Below are 26,090 nucleotides of genomic sequence, written 5' to 3'. Positions count from 1 at the left end.
GCCATGTAAAAGAGAATACCTGTTGGATCATACTTAGGCTAGGGATTAATGTTACCTTGACAAATAACTATAGTGTTTAGTGTTTAATTTTGTCAGAAAATTGAAATCAAGCCTTTTTCCTCATACACTTCAAAGTGCATCTGCTTTTCAACACAAATGAAAATATCCTTTGTGGAAGGATAAAGTAAAGTGTGTTGAAATAAGGGGACCTCTTAAGCCTTTTTTCTTTGGGGTTTTTTTTTTCCTGTTTTTTTTTTTTTTTTAAGATTGTAAGCTGTAACATACTGCAAAACTGGACTTTATAAACCATACAACACTTCCAAAAAAACATCATGTTAACTACTGTCCTTCTCCCATGTATCTGTACCTGAAAATTAGGGTTAGGATTGGGATATGGAAGCCAAGCAGAGCGAGAGTTTTCCTGGTATTTGAAGGGTCCATTAAAGGCCTGAGTTATGGCACTCAGATTGAAAACACAAACTGCTGATGCTGCTATGCTGTTCCTGCAAAACAAATATAGACATTAACCTATGTAAGAACATTAAAAAGTTGATTTGCTGATAAAAAATTAAACCCACAATGAGTCTCCAATCCTCCACGTAATTAACAAAGCAGAAGTGATCAACCAGGAGATGATATCTCAATATAGCAATAAATGATGTAATGATTTTAGGCACCAATATTGGATTTAAAATTTCTGTCAGCCTTGCCAAGTAGCTGGTATGCAAGAGATGCAGAACTTCCTACCTTCTGCTGCTACTCTAATATCACAGGGCTATACTTCTACACATAAACACATGCATTGAGAACATCTTTCTTCTAGTTACAGAGTTCAGGGTGATATTATTCCCAAGGCTCATTAAAACTTCTTCTATACAACCAATGGCAGCATGACAGAAGTAAGGATTTTCAATGTATGGTATGTCTCTAGACCCTAGAGAATCCCTGGGTAAGACACCTCCACAAAAATCCTCACTTTGAAGAGATATTGTACAGCATTACGAATGCAAATTCCAGAAACTCATCAAGAAAAAATAACGGACTGCATAACTCCCAAGATAGAGGAATAAATAGAAACAAACAGCAGCCAGGCAAAATACACAATTTCCTGTTCTGGTCTTGGAAACGTAATATACAAGACAATAAAGTAGTTCTGCACATTGTAAAGGATATAACTCAGTGACTATGAGAGCTCGTGTTCATGTTCTGAATGCCTGCATGCATTGTTCCTTTCCACAGTTTGAGGTAAAGGGATAGATAAGTAAAGTAACAGTTCCACAAATTTCCATTGCAGGTAAAACTGCTGACAATTGATCCACACAGCATTCTTTTTTTCCTTTTACATCCACCCACCCCCTTCTTTTTTTTTTTCTTTTTTAACTTCTTCTGTAATTTAGACAAAGCTTAGGAAAGGCTACTATAGAAACTCCAAAATGTTGGCAAGAAAAGCTAACCCTAGGGGATCAAATATATCAAGAACTGAAAAAAGGAGCTAGGATACATGGATTTAATAGCAGGACAAAAGAACAATTTGCTTTCTTACACTTCTCAGTCTTACTTCAAAGAAACCCCAAAATTTGAAGTTTCATGCCAACAATTTCTTTAGAATCAGTTATCATTTGATTTGATATTTTCTTGCCTACATCAACTATCACTAAAAGTAGATCACTAATATTATTAACCATACCATGTCATCTTTACTTTCTTGAAGTCCTTAAAGGACATTAGACTCATGCTTATAGATTTTTGGATAGTCTGAAAGAAAAAAAAATTCAGCTTCATTATGAAGCAGAGGATATAGTGGGCTTAATGGTCAATGGCACATAAAGAGTGCAGGTTTTGCTATTACTCAGTCTTAATTGACAGAAATGCTTCAGCTTTTTCCCCACAGGTATATTCAAGTATATTTACAGTACATTAAAATAGCATTAGGGTACAATAAAATCATTGCAGTTCTGAAGACACTGACATTGAAGAATGCTGAATGTGGTTCAATAATATCTGATGCTGTTACACCAACAGAAAGGAATATGTTGTTCCCCCTCATGGGTAACCCTGTTCCTGTGAAGAAATTAGGTGCAGAGCTGAAAGGTGGATCATATGGGTTGTGTGGTATCTGTGGGCAGTATTCAGCATGAGGAAGTAATCTTAACTCTACAACATTGCAACAATGTCCAAAAAATTTAGTTACAATATTTGATTGCATGAACACATATAATTTAAGGAAACTATCAAAAAACCTAAACCCAAACAGTTGTGATGAATTTCAGTTTGAATGGTCCATCTCATTTGGACAAGATAGAACACTGAGCTATAGGGGAAGAAGGAATTAGCAGCAAGGTTTCAAATACTGACTACTTTCATGTGGCAAAGATAGTGTTAGGTTAGCAAATCCATTTTCAGAAGATCAGGGTGTGCTGATGACAGCCCTGATATTGTTGCTCAACCTCAGAAATTGGAATTTGTATCACAGGAAAATCCATAGTTCCCCAGATTATCAGGGCAGCCCTTCTGAGAGAAGAGCATTGTTTCCCTTCCATGGTCAAAACCCTCTGGATTTTCTGGAGCAAAATTCCTCTGGTTAGGCTTTCAGTAGCAGGACTTTGTCAAAGCCATTATCCGATATCACAACTCATGAACTGCCACAGCATGATTCGAGCAACCCCTCACTAGTCATGCTCACAGTATGAGTTGCCAGCACAGGGATGAGCCCAGGTCTGCAAGATGCCTAGATGCGTTAACAAAGGATGGCACCAATAGCATGGAAACTAGCCCAAGCTCAAATTTATGCTTATTGTAACATACAGGCTGCTCTCATGGAGCAACATATGAACTCCAGTTATAAAGCCTAAAGTAACAAAGGACATTTCTGAGATGAATGTCTTTTTTTTCCTAAGAGTTAAGCAAGTCTTGGTATCAAGCTCAGAATCTAGGGAACTTTTATTATGTTTATCAAATGTCTTAATATTTTACCCCCCAAAAGTATTATACCTAATATTTTACCAAATTGTTACTTTTAAGACCATACTGTACATTTCTTAATTTTACTCTATTGATATAACAGGTTCAGTTGAAAATTAGACTAAATTCTTGGTTTGACCCTCAAACTCACAGGAGTAGATTTTGGGTCTATAAGAGCACTTCTTGTGTTCTTTTGGGTAAGGTCATCCTGAAATGGTCAAATTATATCATGTCAAATCTGTGATTATGTCACATTATAAAATATTTATTTAATAAAGAAATAATGTATTCGTGTACTACAGTAGTGTGCATAATAAAAAATAATGTCTCTTTTAAGGGTGCATGAAAAATACGACTGAATAGTCTTAAATACAACTGTCTCCCAGCTGTAGGGAAATATTAAGAATTCTTTCTTTCATACACCTTCAACGATCCATGTGGAAAGCACCTGGAACTGACACTTGTTCACAAGAAGACACTGCAAAAGACACTGTAGTTTGGAAAGCTGAGAAAAACAGTAATTTTTGTTTATGTTTACCCAGCACATGCAGAATAAAGCAGCTCAGACCTTTAGTTATTACTGTCAGGAACGGCAAGTAAATAAAACATACCATGGAATTTACTTACACATTAGTGGTAAAAATCCCATAAATCAAGTCCAATTCTGGCAGAAAGAAAGTGCTCTGTAGTTCATTATAGTAAAATGGAATTTCTCCAGGGCGAGAGCAGTTCAGCCGAGCTTTCATGAAGGTAGTCCAGGTATCCTCCAGCACAAACTTGCCACCGATATCATTTTTGCACACCCGCGCAGCACGAGAAAACACTGTTTTCCCACAATCATGTTCCACTGCATTCTCCCGGAAGAAAAAGTAGGTAAAGTTCCCAATGTCATAAGATGACACAAAATTTGGCTCTGAAAATAACAGAAGAAAAAAATTATTTATTACCTTCTTGTAATACATGCACTTGTATTAACATGGAAATTGGATGCATCTTCAAGCACTAAATTTAGAAAAAACACACCTTTTATTATCCTTGCAGGGAACTGGCCCCAAGACATAGCTGAGTAGGCAAGCTCATTTCTTATGAGGATTACGAGCTACATGAACATGGCTAGACAGACTTCGTGCTGGAGGTGTCTACAGCACATGACTGTGCTGGGCAGCCCTAGCCCAGCTCAAAGTATTCTACCACCACAAGCATCACTGAGTTTATCTGCTAACTGTGTTTCTGCTTTATCACCATGCCAAAGCTCCAGATTAGTGGTTATGGATGGTAACTGAGTGTGACTAAGACTGTGCTCAGAGGCTGTAATGAAAAGAAAGAGAAGGCTATACAAGAGCATTTGATGGTAAGACAACCAAATTTTAGCCCCATACTGCTTAAAGCTTTTGATAGCATTACAGTATTCTTTCCTTTTTCATTTTTCTTTTCTTAAAAATGATTAAAAACTGATCAAAGAAACTGATAGTGATGCAGGAGGAATTAGAGAATATATTAAAAAATCTTGAAAACAGTTGGTAATATTTTTTAAAAAAACAAAAGGGAAGCAATGAATACCAAAGACAATAAACATGTGGCCCATTTCCCATAAAGATTAGTAAAACTGAGGAAAGTCCATGATCTTAAGAGAGACTGACAACTTTCTTAAACAACTTGACAACTCTCTTAAAGAAAAGACAAATTTGATATACATATTTGTGAAGAAGAGCTGGCCTTGTGTAAGGAACCTCAGAAACAAGCAATTATAGAACCCTGAGAAACAAGCAGTTCTGGTGTCCTCAACATAAGAAGGACGTGGACCTGTTGGAACAAGTCCAGAGGAGGGCCACGGGGATGCTCAGGAGGCTTGAACACCTCCCATATGAAGATGTGCTGAAAAAATTGGGGTTGTTCAGTCTGGACAAGAGAAGCTGTGTGGAGACCACATAGATTCTTGTTGGAGGCCCACTGATCTAAAATGGTCTAGGATCTCACTGCAGAGCCAGAAACACAACTAAAAAGCTCTCAAATTGTGGAGAATAATGAAATACAAATAAAACTTTCACAAACTTTAAGAATAAAAACCAAATGAAATGCATTCAGAATGTTCTCAGGGTTCTTGAAAAATCCGTCAATCTTTCAAGAGACAATATTTTTAAGTTGCACAGATAATCATAAAACCATGCATAAATAAAAACTAGTACTCATATTTCATGGATATAAAACTGAGGAACAGCATATACATCTGCAAATACCTATGCATATACTTTATTGATTATGAACTGATGAAAATGTGACCTGACGTTGAAATTTGTGAAAACTATTTTCATTTGCATGAAATGTAATAATTTCAGAGCTACCTTAGGGTATTCTGTGGATATGGGAGGATTATCGTGTCAGAGTTACCTTTTTTTCATTTTCTCTTTGGAAAAAAGTGAACTGCGTCACTTAAAAGTTTCAAACGAAAAAAGAGATTCTTGTCTAGGAAAAATTAGTTCATATGTTTCCAAATATTGTGCTGTAAAATGTTTATTTGTTGACATGGAGGCCTCTCATGAACATTTTTTGATGCAGCAAATGAAGTGACTCTCTTGTTTCCTGCTGAATTTGTAAATAGTTCTGGAAAGGTAAATGCATTTCATTTGTGAATTACTAGATCACCACGACAAGTGCAGGGCTTTGGGCGTTTGACAGCATACAGCCACTCTGGAGCAACATGAGAATGTCAACCTGTAAAAATGTCACAAGTATTGTATATGACCTTTATAGGATTTTATATATTCAATTTATGGATGTATCAGACTGACTAGACTTCCCTAAATTAAATGGAACAAATGGAATCAGGAAAGCAAGCAAATAAGCTTGGCAATGTGACACAACGAAGATCTCCAGTATACAACACGGAGCAGTGCTACAGAGATACACAAGTCCCTGCACTGAAAGCAGCCAGTGGCTAGTTACTGCTGCCTCTGGGCAAATACACTGTAGCATGCAATTTCTGAAGTTTGCCTACTCAGCACAAAGCCTGGGAACGTCTACATCTTCCTTCATAAAGCAGCATGACTGTCCTGTAAGGATGTTTCCCCACAGACTCTTCTAAGTTAATCAAAAAAGATAACTGGACCACATGAAGCCAAGACAGCGCTTCTATCTGAAATAATCTAACTGTATGTAGGTTTGTCTCCAGCCTTCAGAAATTTTCCAGAGAGCACAGTCTCTGCTGTTACTGAGAAGGCATGTACTAGGAACAGACAATACTTCCCGTTTGGATTATTCTCCTTTTGCACCCACCCAGGGAACTTGGAGATCAAAGAGACAGAATCCATAACCACTGCCAGACCAGTGGTGTCTGACAGTGATGACTGCTCCTTATAGAGACTGGCTGCAGCCCTGCCAGTGAGCAAGTGATAACACTGCGCTCCAGAGAATGGCATCAAGGCAACTACATGGTACAGACCCTGGGAGGTGGCATAAGCACAGACTGGGCTATCTGGGAGTTTAAAGCTTACTGGGAATGGGATGGGGCACTCTGGAGGGCAGAAGGAGCCAAATGATGCAGTCCCACCTGTACTGCCTCTTGCTAATGGTATAAATCAAACTTCTCCCCAAGTTGCACCCAGCTTTTCACTGCGAAAGTAGTAGCTGGAGTGGTCCAAAACAAGGCTAGGAAGCAAGCCAACAATTAAGCAATACAGATGACCAGGAATGTTATGCGTAAGCTTGTTTCCTAGACCTTTTTTATTCAGTGGTGTAGATGTAGTCTGAGTTGATAAAAGGATGACAGGAAATGGACAGGAACATTCTCTAGGAAGAATAATGGGAAACAGGAGCCTGAGAGAGCTTTCATAGAACATCTGAGGGAGCCCTGACCTCTTCTCACTTTCTGAACTTTGGAGCAAGAAAGTTTGCCTGTGCTTTTTATAAAACTACATACTCTGAAGTAGACTAATACAACTTAATTTACCTAGTTAGTGGATACTACTATTTCCAGAGTGAACCAAGTGACAGGGAGTAATCTATCTGCTTTTCTGGAGGTAAGAGCAATTTACCTTAAGAATTATATGGTCTACTCTGAGCAAAAAATAGCTGTGATTTCCAGTGACTATTCCTGTGAGAAGTGACCACTCACATCTCAAGTGCAATGGATTCAGAGACCCAGGCAAAAGTTAAATTAACCCCAGAAATGTGAAAAGAGAGCTAGAATTGCAAGTTTGCGAGATCTAGACACAAATGTGATTACATACATACACAAAATAATACACACATATTGATACAGGCGTGTATGAAATTTTGAAAAGCTTCAATAAAATACTTAAGTCTAGATACTTGTCTAATGCTGAACACAACCTGTCTGAAGCTTGTTCATTAACATGACTAGATCAGTGAATCACACCCTTGTACCGTCTGCCTCTAAAGACCCATTCCTTCTATTTGCATTCAGCCAAATACTTAATGGCATTAAATTCTAGGAAGATGCCTTTGATTTTTTTCCTTTTAATAAGGCTCAACCTCCAGCTAGAAATGCTCTCCGAAACGGAAACATAAAATCATGGAAAGAATTTAAGCTCCAAATGCAGTGGTCTACTTTTTATTTCACCTTACTGACCATTTCTTATTTGCATTTTGTAATCCCTGTATATTAATTTAGTGTAGCTCTCTGCAGCTGTTGGAAAACAGTACAAAACTTGCATTAAGCTGACCAACATATCACTGCTCATGAATGTTTAAGGACAAATCTTAATCATAGAGTAAAATTTTCCTGCAGTGTTAAACATTGTAAAAGTAATATATAACTTCTAGTCATCATAGTTGTATCTATCCTCAGGAGTTGAACTTCAAAATGTTAAATAGTGGCATAAAGCTGGCCAAAACAATTCTTTATTAATAGATGTTTCTCCTCTGTGTTTCAGAGTTATCTAGGACATGTGCTTAAAATGCTAGTCTGACATAGCATAGCTGGCTACCAGTTTATTTTGACTACTATTTCTTCTGCAAAGCTTCAGCTCTCCGTGATTTCTTTTACATTCTTTTCCCTCTGCGAAATCGAAGATTTTATGGGTATGGAAGAGCAAGGACCACAAAATACACTAAAACTGTGTACGCCAGACATTTTTTTACCAATATTCTCTTATACTGCTGATAGATTTTATAATACAATTCAGTATAATCATAAAGGTGGATGCACTCATTATACATTACATTTTATTGATGTACTCTAATAAATTCTGAAATGTAATTACTTCTTTTCTGAAAAACAGTTTTCAAATGCAGCATTACAAAATTCCTTGTTTTATTGCCTGTTATTCATTTCAAATAAATCTCCTTCATTTTCAAGGTAAAGTGTTCTTTCATGGCACAGTATTTTGCAATTTATTATGTCATTTTGTTTATGCAAATTCACCAGTGACCTACTTAGTGACAGAAACCATCCTCTGTTCTGATCTAATACCTACTCAAGTCCTTAAGAGTCCCATCCGAAGTTCAGTGAATTTTGCATCACATATAGTCACTTGCATACTGATATACTGGGTGAGGAGCAAGAATCAAAAATATAGAGGACTACCTTGATTTACTCAGATCCTCTAGAGGTTTGGGCTATAGTAATCTAGCAAAAGATCCAGAAGCTTGGATGGTTACTTAAAACTTTGAAACCAGAGTTCCACATACAAAAGAACAGAAACCCCCATATTTCTTTAAGTTGATAAGCCAAACAGCAGGTAGGGAAAGAAAACTCAATTATGATGGCTTACCCATTTATTTCCAAACATTCAGACTGCCAATTTTTGGTTTTCTCTGATGTAGTCTTGCAGGGAGGGAGCTGATCAAAGGGCCTTCCCTGCAGACCTGGTGCTTTTTTTTTTTTTTTTTTAAACGAAAAGAAAACCAGAGTTCACTTTCATAATCATCCCCTTTTCCTTTCACTTTAAGGCTTGGTATGTCTGCTACTGAAATTCTATCTCTGACTTCAGTATTTCTGTCCTCCTCCTTTCTTTGGTGAATGCTGTTTGCTCCTGTTTCCTAAAATTCTAGATTTTCTCCCTTCCCCTGGCTGAGACGTATTTCAGTTCCAAGTTCTTTCATCCTCTCTGGCTTACTATGTATTACAGTTTTCTCCATTAATGAGGCTGATGCTCCTGTCATGCCTCTTCGCAGCTGGGCACAAATGATCTGCTTGCAGGAGTGCCTTTCTTCCTTCCTCGTTCAGCCTCTCCAATTGGCAGCTAACACGAGCAGGGTAGATGACATATAAAAGAACAGGTTTTGTCCTCAGTGGCCCCCTAGTTTTTTTCATAAATGGAAGGTGGACCTCGCTGTTTTACTGAGGGTAGATGAGAAATAAAGAAATCCTACCTTCATAGATAGTGCTGCCTGTTCTCTAGCATTTCAGGTGGGTAAGGAAATGTTTTGTAGTAACTTAGTCTGGCACTGGTGAAAGGAGGTCAGGGGAGGCACCTCCATCTCGCATCAACTTAGTGCTCTACTACTCTGTCATTGCCACCTGGGAGAAGATGTACAACTTTGAAAGGAAAAACACAAGTGCTCAACTTTTTTCCTCTGGTGGCAGCTCCAGTGAAAAAGCCTAACGATGGGTTTCAAAATCAGCACACATTGCCCTCCCATTTGAGGATACCAGCAAAAAGGACGATATGCATAAAAGAACAGAACTATCTCATGGGGAGGGGGAGGGCACAACCCAAGGAAAGTAATTATTTATCTTACAAAATTAGCAAGAAATGGTAGCATATGCTTTGCATATTTTCAGTCAAGTGTCTTATCTGAAAGCTAAAGACCAAATTGCACGTCTCAAGAACACACTGGATTTGAGTTACATAAAACATTACATAAAAGAAGAGCTCGTATTAGGTAATAACAAGGCTTTTCATTAAAACCCAGAAACAGAAAAGGATAACCCTGAATTATTATAGCCCTTTCCATTAATCCTTATAAGCAAAAGTGAATGGATTAATCTTTGATCTTAGAACATAATTTCTCTCCACAAGGTATATTTTCTCTCCACATACTTTACTATAAAGAATGTCCACTAACAAATAATTATGAGAATGAATTTGGAGCTGTATTGAACCCCACTAACCAAACCATCTTTGTGAGAATTTTACTTGTAGTGTTATTTTTGAAAACTAGAAGTTCCTGCTCTAGATTTATGAGTTTTCTTAAGTGAAATGTTTTTAAGAACGTGATCTCAGAACAACCACTTTAATGGTACCTAATAATGAAATGCTTAGGGCAGCAAGAGGAAAAAGCGGTAATATTGTGTCTACCAGCAGAGCAGAACAATCCAAACATTCCTATGCACTTTGCAGCTGGAAAGGCTTCTAATCTGTATGAGATTTTATGTATTTTTTTCTGGTTTGGGACCACATCTGATATAAGATTACATTTTAATCATCTATAGTCTGCTTACTGATGGAGCATCTTGACCTTTAAAACAAAGTTGTTATTTATTTAATGTGTTCCAATAACATCTATCATTGTATACCTAGGACAAAGAAAACAGCTACAGTGTATTTCAAGATCATTGGAGACCCAAGCAATTGTAAGCAAAGGCATTTGGCAAATTATGAAACCAAGTGTCTCAGTGTTTCTCCATATGATGAAAAAAAAAAGGGATTGACTTGGATTTCATTCTTTAATCTGCTTTGCCCTTTTATTGGCTAAGTGAAGCAAACAGACTTTCACACTGAGGCATCAAACATTTACTGATTTGAGGACATGGACTGAAAGGAGAAATATCTTTACGAACTGTAAATGCTGGACTACAGAAGAAGCTTAGAAGAAGTCTAAGCAATGAAAGCTTTTCCACTCCTAACTGTATCCACTGCAGCTGTGGACTACAAATATAACTATTCCATTTACTTCTGTCCTCTAGAGCAAATGGTGAATTCTGCCCCTGCTCCACTTTGCAGATCAACTCTAAAGCAGTCTAATTAGAAGCAGACTGTAACAGACAACTCTGGATATGATTTAAACTCTGTGTTACACTGAGAGCTTAAAGAAGCTCAAATAAACAGCATGCCAACTGTAAATCAAGGTGTAATATTTGTTTTTTCCTTAATGAAAGATTTAATTTATCGGCTATAATCTAATAATGTCCAAAGCAGACTGCTAAGGCAGACTATTCTTCTTACAAAGTACTACAAAGGTAATTTTAAAACATTCTAGCAACATGCTGCCCTGTACTGACCTGAGCAGTTGGCTGAAGTTCAAGGTCTTGCTGATTGCTTTGGCCTGAAGAAGAAATCAATGGAAGAGCTGTCTGCTTTAGACATAATCCTCAATGTGCGCTGTATTACCTCAAATTGTTTCCCCGAAGCACAGAAGTACTTAAACACAGATTCAGGGGAAGAAAAATGAGAGTAGGTAGAAGAACAACACACCTTTAAAAGTAAGTTACTGGTACCTTTCTGTCTTCATTTGTTTATGGATTTATATATTTACGTGAGCAACTTCAAGCATTTTTTTTTTCTATATGAGAAAAGAGAAGGCCAAAACATACCATCAAGAGAAGGAAAGGTGGGTTCTCTCTTCCACATTTTCAGGTTTATTATCCTGCAGCCAGCTGGGCTGCTGGTTGTGGAAAGTACTGGTTTGCAGCACTTATTAACTTGGCTGGGTGATCATGTTCCTCTCGATTGAGAATATGGACAGTTACAGAGTACTGACAGGTTGGGCAAGAAAGGTGATGACAACCTGGGTCTGTTTCTTCACTGACAGCTGATAAATTCTTTGCGAGCAACCCAACCTGTAGGACTGCTGAATTACGGTGAATGCTCAGGTCATGGCACCAAGGTAGTCTGGTCTTTCAGCAGTGTCTCCTCATGGAGATGAGCAGAATCTCTGCATGGTGATGACTGTGGTCAAAAACCTACTCACTGCATTTGGGCCAGCTGCGCATTGTCAACAGGAGTGCCAGGAACATAGAAATAGGGTACATAAGCAAAGCATTAATTTCTTTTTCTAGAAGAGGAAGTTCCGGGACAAAAAAATAACTGGTGATCATATTCAGAGAATAGTAATCTATTCAGCTCTTGCTTCTCTTATTGTTAAAAAAAAGTTAAGTTCCAATAACTATCTTCAGGTGCTTCATTTCTCCATCACTAAAGACGATATGACTGTTTACATTCTAAACTTTTCCAAAATAGGAAAAACTTTTCGGAAGTGGCAGATATCTGTAACATTTGGCGAACTCTTCTTTCTGCCACTAAAAATTATCAAAACAGACAAAATTCAAGGGAGTCAAGTCTCAAATATTTTCAGCAGGTTATCTCGTGGGTGAACAAGAAGCATTTTCAGAGACCCTATAAGATGCTCCACAGTACCTAGCTCAAGTCAAAACAGGATTTCTGTCTTTGCAGTGCTGCTGTGCTGTCCATCTACCTTTTTGGATGAGTGCTTGCTCAAGATCTTTGTGCTTCACATACCGTGGGCTCATTGAACTTTTCCTTTCAATTCTACACTCATGGTGTATTCCTGTAGCTTACTTTTATACATATCCTGAGTAATTGATACTTTTAACTAAGCTACCAAACTCTTCATCACCGCAGATAACTGAGCGTTGAGTACATCAAGAAAATGATAATACAGAAATGAAAGTTCACTGACTTGTCCATACTCTACTAAGGTTTAAGCACCTGATCAGAATGATGCTTAGCTCAAAGCATCATTATAAAGATACCTATGCTGAAAATAACTGCTAACTTACCTATTCAGTTGATGTGTATTGCTTCCAAGCCTAGCAAGCCCGCAGTAGAAGGCAGGACCTGATAATAAATATATGACTCTGGCTGAACCAGAATTAATAGGGAGTTCAGACTATCAACTGAAATGTATTTTATTTGATATCTATGATTCCAGAACCTGCAATCACTGCATGCTAAAATGGGATCTCCAGCCACATGACACATCAGCTCTGCCTTCCCCTCCCGCACTGTGTCACACAGTTCCCGTGTTTACAGACCTTCTGATTATTAAGATTAGAAACAAGGTTTCTTCTGTGATGAAAATTCGTAGCTTCCCATGTCAAGACCCTTCACCATAAATTACAGTGAACAATGACAGCAGACTGCCTCAGAATACAGGCATGTTCCTTTGGCCTAATTGATCTCACTGAAAACCCCTGAAATTCATTGAGAATTGGCTAGCCATTAAAATCAACGTCTTCATTACATAAAGGAAGATAATCAACTGTGCTTTAGAACACTGCCACTGCCCCCAATATGATTTGCAGAGTAGAAAATTTAAGTGAGAAAAAACATTGCACCTCTGAGGGAAACATGGATGTAAAAGAAAAACACACTTCACATTGGAAACATTCACAGACACGTGTACACACACCTAAAACAAGGCTGAATTACGGCAACTGACAGCTACTGCCGCTGAGCTGATAGTGACTAGGAAGCTTCCATTCCAGTTGATGCCTTACGTTTTTTGCAGAATTATCTGTGTTTCTAACCAAAAGCAGCATAGTCTTCCCTTCCCTTAGTTTCCAAGAAACTAATGCAGTTTCTTGGCACTGAATCACATGTGAGCCAGCAAACTGACATAAAAGCAAAAGAATCCCCAACTCTTAGCCACCCCAAAAATGATTCTTCCTCCCTTTCACGCAGGTAACTGGGCTGCTTCTAGCCTTTTTATTGGATTTGCTTGAACTGGCTCTAATTACAAAACTAATCTCATTCTTCCTCCCCAAAGATAAAAGCCAGTTTCGTGGCAACTTAATGCTTAACAGTTTTGAAGCAGAAGAATGAGCTCTAATGGAGAATGTACAGGTGCTGTTGAATGTCTTTAAACTAAATGTATAGTTTAAAGCTGAAGCTTTAAACAGACAAAATGTAAATACAGTGAATTTGATTAATTATAAGAGTCAGGGGCAGGGAATTTTAGTATAAAGTTAGCATATTAGCAAAAAAGCTTAACATAAAACATAACCAGTTAAACTGAAAATTAAGTGTGAAGAATTTTTTCCCTTTGACAGAAGCACCCAGGTGTGGCATAGCAATTAGTTCCAATGCCACAACAGTGTGAACAACAGGTGCCCGAACAGGGATATCTATACAATGAGCTAATTTTTCCTCTCATGTTTTTGTGGCACTGCTATAATTCTGTTTCATTGCACACAGTTTGGTTTTGTTAATTAATATTCTCAAATCAGCTGACCTTCAGAGAAAGTCACAAATTTCTCCAAGCTACCACTGATGGCTTCTTTTGTACAGGAAAAATACACCAATCAAGTAAGTACAATTCAGCATTCAGATTATATGAGAACTGAAATATTCAAAATAAAGTCTGTCTCTTGTATCAGATCCTAATGTTCTGATGCTAGGATTTATATTTGTATTTCATTTCAAACATGAGAATAATCCCATCATAAAATGAAAAGTACTGTGGGGATAGCAACTGCATGTCACATAGCATTCTTCATGAAAATACATTTTGCTCCTACTGGGATAAGCATGAGTACATTATAATATAGATAATTTCACATTTTATGTTAAATAATAATTTTCATTTTAGAAAAATTTGCTTCTTTTTTGAAATGCTAAAAATGGCAACTAGCCATGTTACATCTCTGGAATACCTGTCTGTTTACAGCTTCTCCCAGCTGGAAATCCTCATCAGGTGATTAACATCCATGACACAGGAGTGATTGCTGCAGTACGATTCTATGATATGTTTTGCAGACTAGACATATCCTTTGGCTATAATAAGCTTCAAAAGTGTCAGTCTGCCACCTAAACAGCTTGAAAGCACAACTTTTTCTGCTTGTCAAGGTTGGGACCTGCAGGCAAAACCAGGAGAATTCAGTCCATTCTAAACTGTTTCTTTTCTGCCTTAGGTTTTTTGAAGGATTTAACAAAAGAACGCTCAAGGTAAATTAACGCTCTTGGCTGACTCAGCTTTGCCATGTAAGCGTACCTGCAAACGTGACATATATTTAAGTGTACATCTACAAAATACAGCTATATTAATTAAATGTCATGCTTACACTTGTAAAGTTAAAAATAATGCAAAATAATTTTAAAATTAGATCAATAATACTGTAAAAAAATCAAATTCTCAGAATGGAATTTAAAGACTGTAAATATGGAGAACATGGGTTAAAAAGAGTTGAGTCTCATGGTCCATCAGAACTCACCATTCAGCCACTTGGAGTTGTACTGGGCAGTGCGAAGAGGAGGAAGGGCCCCCAGACTGCGATAAATAGCAGGATCCCTTCCTGGAAAATCCATGGCTGTTGCAGCATATAATTCCCCACTGGAAGTGAGAAGAGCAGTGGAGTTGTGCTGGGGACTGTAAGGACAACGAGCCATGCCACTGATTTGATCATGTATCTCTGTCAAGTTACTTAACTGTAAAAGAATGAGAAAAAGGGATTAAAATGATCTGAAAATTATCATTTTAGCCAAGCTGCATCAATCTGAGCAAAATACTATCATAAACACCAGTTATCTCCTTTGGTATTATTGCACCACAGTTACAATCTGACCTTTCCATCAATCTGAAACTGTCTCATATAAAAAGTTTGACCAAAATGCTGTCTGATCTCACTTTTGCCTCTTCAATATGTGAAACATGCAAGTTTTTCACATTAGCATATTAGCAGCAACTCAATAATTAATTATCTCTATACAGACCTTTTTAATGAAAACTAGAACCAGATCTGATTGCCAGAACCAACTAAGGTATTTACTACAGCAAGTGACAGACGATAAAAAAAGACCAAATCTATTATTTGCTTTGTTGGTGTGTTCTAGGAAAGAATCTCACATGAAAAATGTGATTAAAAAAAAAAGAAAAGGAGCTTTCCAGTTCAGCAGAACAATCTCTTTGATTTAGTAGCCCTAATACTTTCAGCCATAAACCACAGTATGATGTTAATATGTTATTTGAAAGTGAAGGTACAATAGGTTTAAATATGATAAATGTGCAAAGGAGTTTTTGGCGACACAGCTATTTTTGGTATTTAAACGCTTCTCCCCTCCTGATATAAATAGCCGCCTTAGTCCAAATGGTGACATTTAGATTTTTATTATGACTATTATTGATCCTTAATGGGCTCTCTTACTTTGATACACATAATATACAATTTGGGATTTTTTTCAGACACAGTATGACAAATCTTTTCAACCAAGATTTCTCATTCTCACCAGTCAGAAATCACTAATTCAGGTACTCTCGTCTTCTCCAGGACTACACATACACAGTATGCAGCTACCCATCTATATTTTACAACTAAACCTGCTGATGCCAACTGAACTTGACACAGTGGCAGGAGTCTTAGAAATACCTATGGTTCATGAAAATTGGCATGTAGGAAGAACTGAGGTGCTCATAGCTGTGTTCTCTCCCACAGCTGAGGAAAAGACTGCAGTAAGAGGTCATTGATTAACTCTCCTTTTTGACCTGCCAATAACTAAATCAGCCTTTTATATGTCAGCTCACCCGTCAATACACAAATAGGCTGGACTCAACCACAGCAGCCTTTTAATCTGCTGGCTCAGAACAGGGACTTGAGCTTGTGGGACAAAATATTTAATTCATACCGTCCGATTAGTGCAGATTGGAGTGAACGCGTTGGTTCCACAGGTAAAGAGATGGTTGCCTCCAACAAGAAGCACTCGAATGTAGTTCTGGCATTCCTCCTGACACACAGAAAAAAAAAAAAGAAATACAGTGATACATCAAAGCATAGAAGAGACTAATTACAATTTGCTTTCAATGGTTATATGTCCACACATAAAAATTTGCGTGAATAAGGCTTAAGCCTTAAAGTAATGGTTTAATAACCATTATATACCTAGTTTTCCTAATTACGACACATGTGTCCATCAATCTGTGAAACATTCTTAACAGGATAACAACAGACCTCTTCAGTACTGAAGATTTCTTCTAAGTGCATATTTCAAATGTTTATCTAAACTCTGAAGAGAGAGATAGTGATTTAAACAATACACTACCACACCAAGAAATCAGATGCTGGCTTTGAAGACAGATCAGGCCAAGAGAAGAATTTGTAAGGAAAACAGGAGAAATAACAGGTTGGCAGTAACACGAGTATGTTGAAACCAAAATGAATAAAATTCTTGAGATGTTCAGATGCAGATTTGTCACTAATAGTTATATAATTTGCACAACCTGTTTTATTAGAAGCATCTATATTTCTGTTAATTTGAAGCTTCTAATGAAATCTCATTACTTTAATATATAGACAGTCATCCCTGAGGAATAATTTTACGTGTTTTTTTTTTTTTGCCATGAGGATGTGCGAAGGCTTTATGATGTTCATTTCCCTCATTTCAGAAGCAATAAAGCAACAGCAATTTCTATTGTTTATTCAGACAGAAAGCTTTCTTCTGCAACATTAAGCGTCTCCCAGAGCTGTATGTAGGAAAGATGCAAACACTCCTGCAAAAATCAATGTCCCTATCTGATGTAATGACCAAAATCAACAATATGCTTGGAGAAAATAAATTTTCCTGGAACCTTTGATTTGAATGTTCTCTAGCATCCATTCACAAGAGAGTCTCACATAAAGCACTGAAAACACTTGTGAAAATACAGCTACTCAATTCTAACAGATATTAAGTGAAATCATGTAAGCAAACCCATGCAATAGTAATGTTGTGGAAGTACCATTTTTTGGTCTACAGCTATATTAAGCATATTCTTGATTTATCTTGAAAATAGACTCTTCCTGGAAGATAAGAAATATAATCCTGAATAAATTGAACAGGCATAAAATAGACTGCAAAGCAAGACGGGCAAAATACTCTCAAAATCTCTGAGAAAACTCTCTGAATTTATCGTCTGTACCTTTCCTCATAAAAATAAAGTTAAAAAGCCCTACAAACCTCCCATAAAATCTCAGAAAAAAACTACTTCTTGAGAAAAATCTCTCTCAAAAATCACATTTACATTAGTCTCTCATGAAAATGTAGCTTTTAAAAGCTTCTCTTTGAGCTTTTAAAGGTAAATGTCAAAAATATTAGAATTAATATTTGATTCCCATTGGGTAGAAATACAACATCATTACCTTTTAAAAATTATAATTTCATTTCTGTGCAGTTTCTCTGTTGAAGGTTGTTTTAACCACACCAAAATAAACAACAATGACAACAAAAATTGAGGGCAATTCCCCTTGGGTTTTGTCTTTTTTTGGAAGGGTGCTCAGAAAGGTCCATAGAATGTAATACAGAAATTCATTCTTTGGGTTGTTTCCATCCTGCCCTTTACAGCAAGCCATGGAATGTAAGTGTAGGAAAAGTAAGTGGGTTCTGACATTACAACCATCCAACCTCTTTTCTTCATATTCCAGAGCTTCCTGAACTACTGCCATTGCCAAATTACTTGCAGCCTGATCACCCACTCTTTCTGCTAAAAAATAATGTTAGTTTTTTAAACTCTGACATTCCTCAGATTCACAAGATTCTTCTCTCTAATATTTCCAAGTCCTGTGCCAACTTGACAACAATCCATACTGCAACAGGGCAAATAAGACATCTCCTATCAAATTTTTGTTGGGTACATAGTACAAGAAGATTAAAACTGAAAGAATAGCTTTTATAATTGGATATTTTCTTCATATGAAAGACCAACAACAATGCAAAACAAATTAAAAAAATAGCCATGAATAAAACAATCATCAGCTAAAAACATATTGAAAAAGTACTCCATTATTTAGTCATTTGAATTGTTCAGAGTCACTTTTCTAGCTCCGGAGTCAAGCTCAGCTGTACTGGTTCACTTTTTCCATGTGCAAAAAAGAGATGTGTGATGTAGAAGTGGCAATGGTGAATGCAAACAACTTCAAAACAAAAGGATTTTTTTATTTTAGAAGGTGGTGGTAGGTTTGGTAGCCATTTTTTATGCAGTCTTATTCTGTGGTTTATCTTGATCTCTATGCCATATACTTTCCTATTCTTCTATAAAAATATCTCTGAAAGAAAGAAATTCATTTAGCAAGTATCTTTTGCTTTTATATCAACATCCCTGTAACAGAATACAACTACTAGAAACAATTCAGCAGCCAAGCAGGCTAAGCTGCTACTTAAGTTTTAGACCAACTTGACAGCTCAAGGACAACCTGGCTGAACATGGCTATCTGTTTGCATCAATGTTTCTTGCATAGGCTAACATTTTAAACACAGTTTTGTTGAATTTTTTAATAATTTTATTGAAGTTTCAGATGCTAACACAGAGCCATTTGAATCTTAAACAAGCATGGGATAAGAGATATTTTCAATTATATATTTTTTTTTAAATCTCTGTTTGGTTTATTGCATTTTACTCTGCATTTGTATTTCTTTCTAACAGTCCCTATCACATGTCGCCAGCATGAATGGCCGAATTTATCCTCTTATCCATGTGCGGTGTTTAGACTTCTAAATGCTAACACATGCTGGTCACAAGGGCATAATTTTGTCTGGATCACTCTTGGAGCCACTAGTTATTTTGAGCAACAGCTTAAATTGGTGGATAAAGGTCTGAAGTCTCAGTAACAAACATCAGCCTTCAAACGTCAAGTGCGTATTACACTGTCAAATGTGACAGATGTCCCTATATATTTTCGCCTTCAGCACTTTCCCCTCGTTGACTCCTAAAGCATAAACCTCAGAACAACTACTGCTAACAGCTAGGGGCAAAAATTCTGTGCAGCTTCTTTTTCAAGAACAAAAAAAAAAGAGCTGTGTTTAACTGGCCATTATCTCTAAACTACTAGATTTGCTTCAGGGTTCAAAGCTAGCTTCTGGTGTCAGGACATTCCACCAGCAAACCGACTTTCAGTTTTACTGCCTGAACTCATTGTCCCCATGCTGTTCTGTGGTTAGCAGAACTTTAAGAGAAACCAGGATTTGAATGAGTAACTTATCCACAGCCATCACAGTAATCCTCATCTCTCTGGCCTTGTATATTTTGTCTACAACCTTTTCTGTCCCTTCCCCACAGTCACACATCTGTCTTGAAATCTGAATTTGCCCCAGAAATGTTATAGAAATGCAAACCGGTCAGCCTTACCTCCATCCCTGGAAAGATGATGGAACAACTTATTCTTGACTCCATCACTAGGCATATCAAGGATGAGGGGGTCATTAAGAACAGCCAACATGGTTTTATGAGGGGGAAGTCATGTATGACCAACCTTATAGCCTTCTATGAGGAAGTGACTAGGTGGAGGGATGATGGTAGAGCGGTAGATGTAGTTTTTCTTGATTTCAGTAAGGCATTTGATACTGTCTCCCACAGCATCCTCATAGATAAGCTGAGGAAGTGTGGGCTTGACGATCAAGTAGTGAGGTGGATCGAGAACTGGTTGAAAGGAAGAAGGCAGAGAGTTGTGGTCAATGGCGCAGAATCTAGCTGGAGGTCTGTGACTAGTGGAGTTCCTCAGGGGTCGGTGCTGGGACCGGTGCTGTTTAATATTTTCATCAATGACCTGGATGAGGGAACTGAGTGCACCCTCAGCAAGTTTGCTGATGACACAAAACTGGGAGGAGTGGCTGACACACCAGAGGACTGTGCTGCCATTCAGCGAGACCTGGACAGGCTGGAGAGTTGGGCGGGGAGAAACTGGATGAAATTTAACAAGGGCAAGTGTAGAGTCTTGCATCTGGGGAAGAACAACCCCATGTACCAGTACAGGTTGGGGGGTGACCTGCTGGAAAGTAGTGAAGGGGAAAGGGACCTGGGGGTCCTGGTGGATAGGAGGATGACCATGAGCCAGCAATGTGCTCTTGTGGCCAAGAAGGCAAATGGCATCTTAGGGTGCATTAGAAAGGGAGTGGTTAGTAGGTCAAGAGAGGTTCTCCTCCCCCTCTACTCAGCCTTGGTGAGGCCGCATCTGGAATATTGCGTCCAGTTCTGGGCCCCTCTGTTCAAGAAGGACAGGGAATTGCTTGAAGGAGTCCAGCGCAGAGCCACAAAGATGATTAAGGGAGTGGAACATCTCCCTTATGAGGAGAGGCTGAGGGAGCTGGGTCTCTTTAGCTTGCAAAAGAGGAGACTGAGGGGTGACCTCATCAATGTTTACAAATATGTGAAGGGTAGGTGTCAGGATGATGGAGCTAGGCTTTTTTCAGTGATATCCAGTGATAGGACAAGGGGCAATGGGTGTAAACTGGAGCATAGGAAGTTCCACGTTAACATCAGGAAGAACTTCTTTACTGTAAGAGTGACAGAGCACTGGAACAGGCTGCCCAGGGGGGTTGTGGAGTCTCCTACACTGGAGATATTCAAGGCCAGCCTGGACAAGTTCCTGTGTGATGTACTGTAGGTTACCCTGCTCTTGCAGGGGGGTTGGACTAGATGATCTTTTTAGGTCCCTTCCAACCCTTGGGATTCTGTGATTCTGTGATTCTGTAATCTCCAGCAACTCCTCAATTTGAGCTGGATCTATTCATTCAACAAGGAAGCAAGTAATCTTTCTGATAATAGTAATAGGAATTGTGACAACCAGGGAAATTCCTCTGAAGAGGGACAATTCACTGTAGCACTAGAGTGAATACCTGAAGGTCAAATAGTTCCTGGATTTTGCAAAGGAAGGTTTTAGTAGTTTGACTACAGGAAGAGGCATGCCACAGATCAGTCTTTCCTCACCTGCATGCATAAGCCCTCCTTATACAGAGTACAGTGACCTTGTTTTAGTCTTGAACATAAGGCAATAAAAGACAAACATCATTAGGCTATCCTTTCTCTGGCCATAAATTTACCCTTTGATTGTAACCTCAATCACATCAGTGAAAGCAACAGAAGCATGAGAAGTTCAAAAAGACAGTTGTCATTCCAGCTGGGTAGGTTGCCTCAGTTAATATCTCTGCATTCTCCAGCAACTCCCACATGAAGCTTTCAGGCCACAAAGTCTGCACACCAAAAAAAAAAAAGCCCTAGGGTAACAATGAGAAAAGAATAATTTTGTCCCAGGACTGCCTTCGAATGTAATGAAATACACAGATTGTTCTTCTAGATTGTAAATGAGGAACAAGGCTACGGATACAAATGAAACACTGAATCTTTATCTCCCTAAAAACAATACTAAGTACCAATTTCAGAGGTAATTATTAGAATACCATATATACAATTTTCCAATGATGGCATAACTTCCAGTCACCAGCTTCTTCAAAAGGGTGTGCTGAGAATGAATGAAAATCTGAATGTATGTACCACGCTAAGGTCCAGTATTAAATGCATTTCACTGGTGCTGAGCATTTCATCTAGCAAAATTATTTAACAGCAACATGTGCTTCTTCATTGTTGAATCCAATGTGGATTTTACACCACAAAGAGTTGTCAACAAAATATTCAAAAGTACACTTCTATAGTCTGAAATTTAATATTACTTTCATCCATCATATTAGGTGTTAGGTCGCAGTCACTGCACTGTGACTTTCAGACAAGCTGAATGTTATTCTCACAGTTTTAAACTTGGAAAATCACTGTAAATCAAAGGCATAAGCGTTCAGTTACTGCATTCCTAACAAGACAGTTTCTACTGTATGTGCACCTTGATCAACAAAATCTGTTGTATTATATTGTTCTTGAGCATACTCTTTTACTTCAGAGTATTGTCATTTAAAAGCTAAGAATCGAGGCTTGAAGGATACATTACATAAAGAAGCATAAATCTTTTAGAGAGAAATAATAAGAACTCAGAAAATGAAACATTTGCTTAAAATATGAGGTCCCCTAAGTTTTTCTTACCTCTTCACAAACTTACAAGCATTCCAATATGCATTCTGATCTCTAATCCATTTCTGCCATGAAAGCCTTCACATGTAATTTGAGTCATCAGAATTTATCTACCCATATAAGAAATCTTAAAGTAAAATCTAACCCCTTTCTTTTCTCTAGCTATTAATACCTTTTATATACCTAGCATACCCCGCAGTGTGATGGCTAGTAAACAGTAACTCCTAAATATTTGTTTCCCACACTGGGACAGAAAGAAAAGGGAAGCAAGGACAAAGAAGGCAACACCATTCTTGATGTGTTTTTGCCAATATTGTAAACTCATTTCTATAGTGGAAGATGTTCCTCCATAAAGACAATCATCTTTCATGCATGAAGCTTTAAACTGCATATTGACTACACTTGCTTTTTCCCCCCCCAAGTAATTCCAGTTTTTTCTCTCTCTCCTCAAAGTACAACATGGCCTTGCTTCTGAAGTGAGGCCCTTCTACCCTTTCAATCTCAAATGGAAATGGCTAGGGCAGTGGTACACTGCAATTTTATTTTCCAGAACATAGTAGGAAAAGCTGGAACTGAACTGTTCAATGAGATAATTTTTAAAGTCAGTGATCAGATAACTATGCAGAAGAGATTCTTCCTCTACTAGATGTCAGAAGCTTTTGGAATATGTTTTTGAAGCCCGGGGGTTTTTGAGTTTTGCACATCAATAATATGTACTGATATGTTATACTGAACTTGGGTCCTGAAAGCAAGTGTGCTCTTTTGCAGTTATCACTATTGATGTGCTTATCCTTTATGCCTTATCTCAATTTTAATTATTAAATAGTATAATAATCACAAAAATAAATTGTACACAATTCTAACTGCTTGTTGGAGCAAGTCCAGAAGAGGATCATGAGGATGATCAGGGGACCGGAGCACCTCCAAATGAAAATGGGCTGAGAAAGTTGGGGCTGTTTAGCCTGAAGAAGAGAAGGATGTGCAGAGACCTCACAGCAGCCTTCCAGTATGTGAAGGGGGACTACAAGGATACTGGAGAGGGACTCTTCATCAGGGACTGTGGTGATAGGACAAGGGGTAATGGGTTTAAACTTAAACAGGAGAAGTTCAGATTAGATATAAGGAAGAAGTTCTTTACTGTGAGGGTGGTGAGGCACTGGAACAGGTTGACCAAAGAGGTGCTCAAGGGCAGGTTGGACACAGCCTTAGGCAACATGGTCTAGTATGAGGCATCCCTGCCCACGGCAGGGGTGTTGGAACTAGATGATCTTAAGGTCCTTTCCAACCCCAACCATTCTATGATTCTACGATTAATTCAATAACTAACTCCAGCTTAGGACAGCCACAAAAGAATACAGGTTCATTGATACAGGTTCCATTACACCTACCTGTGCCCAATAAAAGAAATTGTAACTGGCCATATAACGAATTTGTTCTGAATACTACAAATATATCAAGTCTCACATCTAAAAAGTTAGTGAATTTCATATTATGTTCTTTATAGTGCCAGCAGATACGAAAAATAAAAGTTCCTAAAACTGCATCTAATACACAGGGAAATAAATTGAGGATTTTACAAAGTAATTACAGTTACTTGGGATTTACAGCACTGAAAATGAAATGAGAATACAGGCCACTATGCATGAGATGTTGTAGAGTCAAAACAGTAAATTGTTGGAAACTAAAGTACTTGATCATTTCAGAAAAGAATCATATGACTCTACTTCTCATCCCATACTCCCTATATTCATTTTTATTCCTTGGTTTGTACATCAGTGTCAGACTCCTTTCCTACAACTCTCTTCAAAAAGGGATACAGTAAAAATGCATAAGGTAGAGATTTATACACTGAATTACACCTACTATTAACATTTAAATTTTATTAAAGCAGAACAGCTATTTCATGCTTACCTTTGATTTGCCTTTACTGTAACAGGCTCTTTTAGTAGCTTCATCACATTGCCATTCCACTGCCTGCAAAAAAGCAGAAATTAGTTAGAAGTGCAAGGAACACAGAAATGTAAACCTCAGAGCTATCTAAGCCCATGCTTGAGATACTTGTTCCAGGCACACTGATGATTAGCTGCGAGTGACTCTAGCCATAACTGCCTTATAAGCTTTTTCTCCTTAGAAATGTAGTTTTGCTGTCGATGTTTTTTCAGTATCTCAATCTGAAGTGAAGCTGGCCATCCCCATGATTCACTGTACCTACTGCTATAGCACAAATAACCACAGCCACATTTGATGCGATTTAGCCACTTTTATTTAGTCTTATTAAAGTAAGCAGCTGAGAACACAGAGAAAGGCTGAACTTCTCTCCTCAGTAGAGTTGGGCTGCACCACCACAGCATCTGAGGTCAGCTCTGCTGAGAGAACTTGCACTGTGGGAAAGTGTGCTCTGTTGCAATATTTGCAGTATTTATCTCAAGCATCAAATGGAGACCTCAGTTTCTCAAGGTATGACTGCAGCACTTAGCAGTACTAAAACTTCAGAGAAAGGAACAACAGGCAGACACATACAAGACAACAGTGAAATGGAGCACAGCAAACCAGAAGCAATTTATCCTTATTTCTGAGCTGTCTCTGCTTCAACAGATTTATGCCAGAACTGTAACGCCTAGTCTGCATTACTACAGTTTCACTGCATGAGTTAATTCCAATTATTTCCATATTTAACATTCAGCAGCTATGACTTACAAACTTTATTGTTCAGTGGAGCAAGTCATATGCTTGGTGTTTATGTGCCAATACCTGTACGTATTTGAACACCTGTATAAGCAGTGTAGTCAGAGTACAGTTTAAATTAATCTGTATTCTTTCACCTTGACAGTGTACATTCATATGTTCTTTAGATAAAAATGCCACAAAGCACTTCATGTTTTATCAGGAAGAATTGACATTTCTAAACTAATCAGTGCTACTTATTTATTAAACCCACAGCTTTTTTTCATTTTAATTTACCAGGAAATAATGAAAGACCATTCATTCAGATTTAATATAGGTAATGTTTCGTACCCATTTTTAATGGAGACTATATTAGTAGCAAGCAGACTCTATACTTAAAAATAATAGTGTGAAAGTCTATTTAAACTAGGGGGGGAAATGCCTTCAGAGTATACTACGCAGTATTCTTTGACTTGTGTTTGAATAAGCCCAAGAATGAGCTTTTTCACTTCAGAAAAACAGACTTATGAAAACTAATGCCATTATTTCTCTCCCTCCACCACAAACCTGCCTATTTACAGCATTTGCTTTTACAGATGAACATCATATTGGGGAATATATTGAAAACTTCTGGAAGAATCCACTTGTGAATGACCTTAAGTGTTTACAACAAACTGTATCTAGCAGCATGAAAGAAATCTCATACTGAGTTAGATGAAAAAGCAGCAATGTGTCAGACAAAAAGGCAACAACTCTTCTGACCCTGCAATGCAAAAAGTAAT

At 37.9% G+C, this 26,090-nt stretch overlaps 1 protein-coding gene across 18 annotated transcripts in view; it reads right to left on the bottom strand.

Annotated features, from left to right (window-relative positions):
• The window catches only part of SEMA5A (semaphorin 5A), a 326,978-nt gene that overhangs the window by 126,495 nt on the left and 174,393 nt on the right, over window positions 1–26,090 (bottom strand). For all 18 annotated transcript variants that reach the window (XM_065667646.1, XM_065667638.1, XM_065667640.1 and 15 more), the window contains 5 exons: window positions 24,556–24,618; window positions 16,506–16,604; window positions 15,098–15,311; window positions 3,589–3,874; window positions 368–503 (listed from right to left, as the gene is read on the bottom strand). In XM_065667646.1, the coding sequence (XP_065523718.1) occupies window positions 368–503; window positions 3,589–3,874; window positions 15,098–15,311; window positions 16,506–16,604; window positions 24,556–24,618 (798 nt within the window). The remainder of the gene's footprint in view (window positions 1–367; window positions 504–3,588; window positions 3,875–15,097; window positions 15,312–16,505; window positions 16,605–24,555; window positions 24,619–26,090) is intronic.

The sequence above is a fragment of the Lathamus discolor genome, chromosome 2 (genome assembly GCF_037157495.1).
Source record: "Lathamus discolor isolate bLatDis1 chromosome 2, bLatDis1.hap1, whole genome shotgun sequence".
Lineage (NCBI taxonomy): Eukaryota > Metazoa > Chordata > Aves > Psittaciformes > Psittacidae > Lathamus > Lathamus discolor.
Note: the sequence above shows the minus strand (reverse complement) of the source record. Positions and strands in the feature narration are given on the sequence as shown.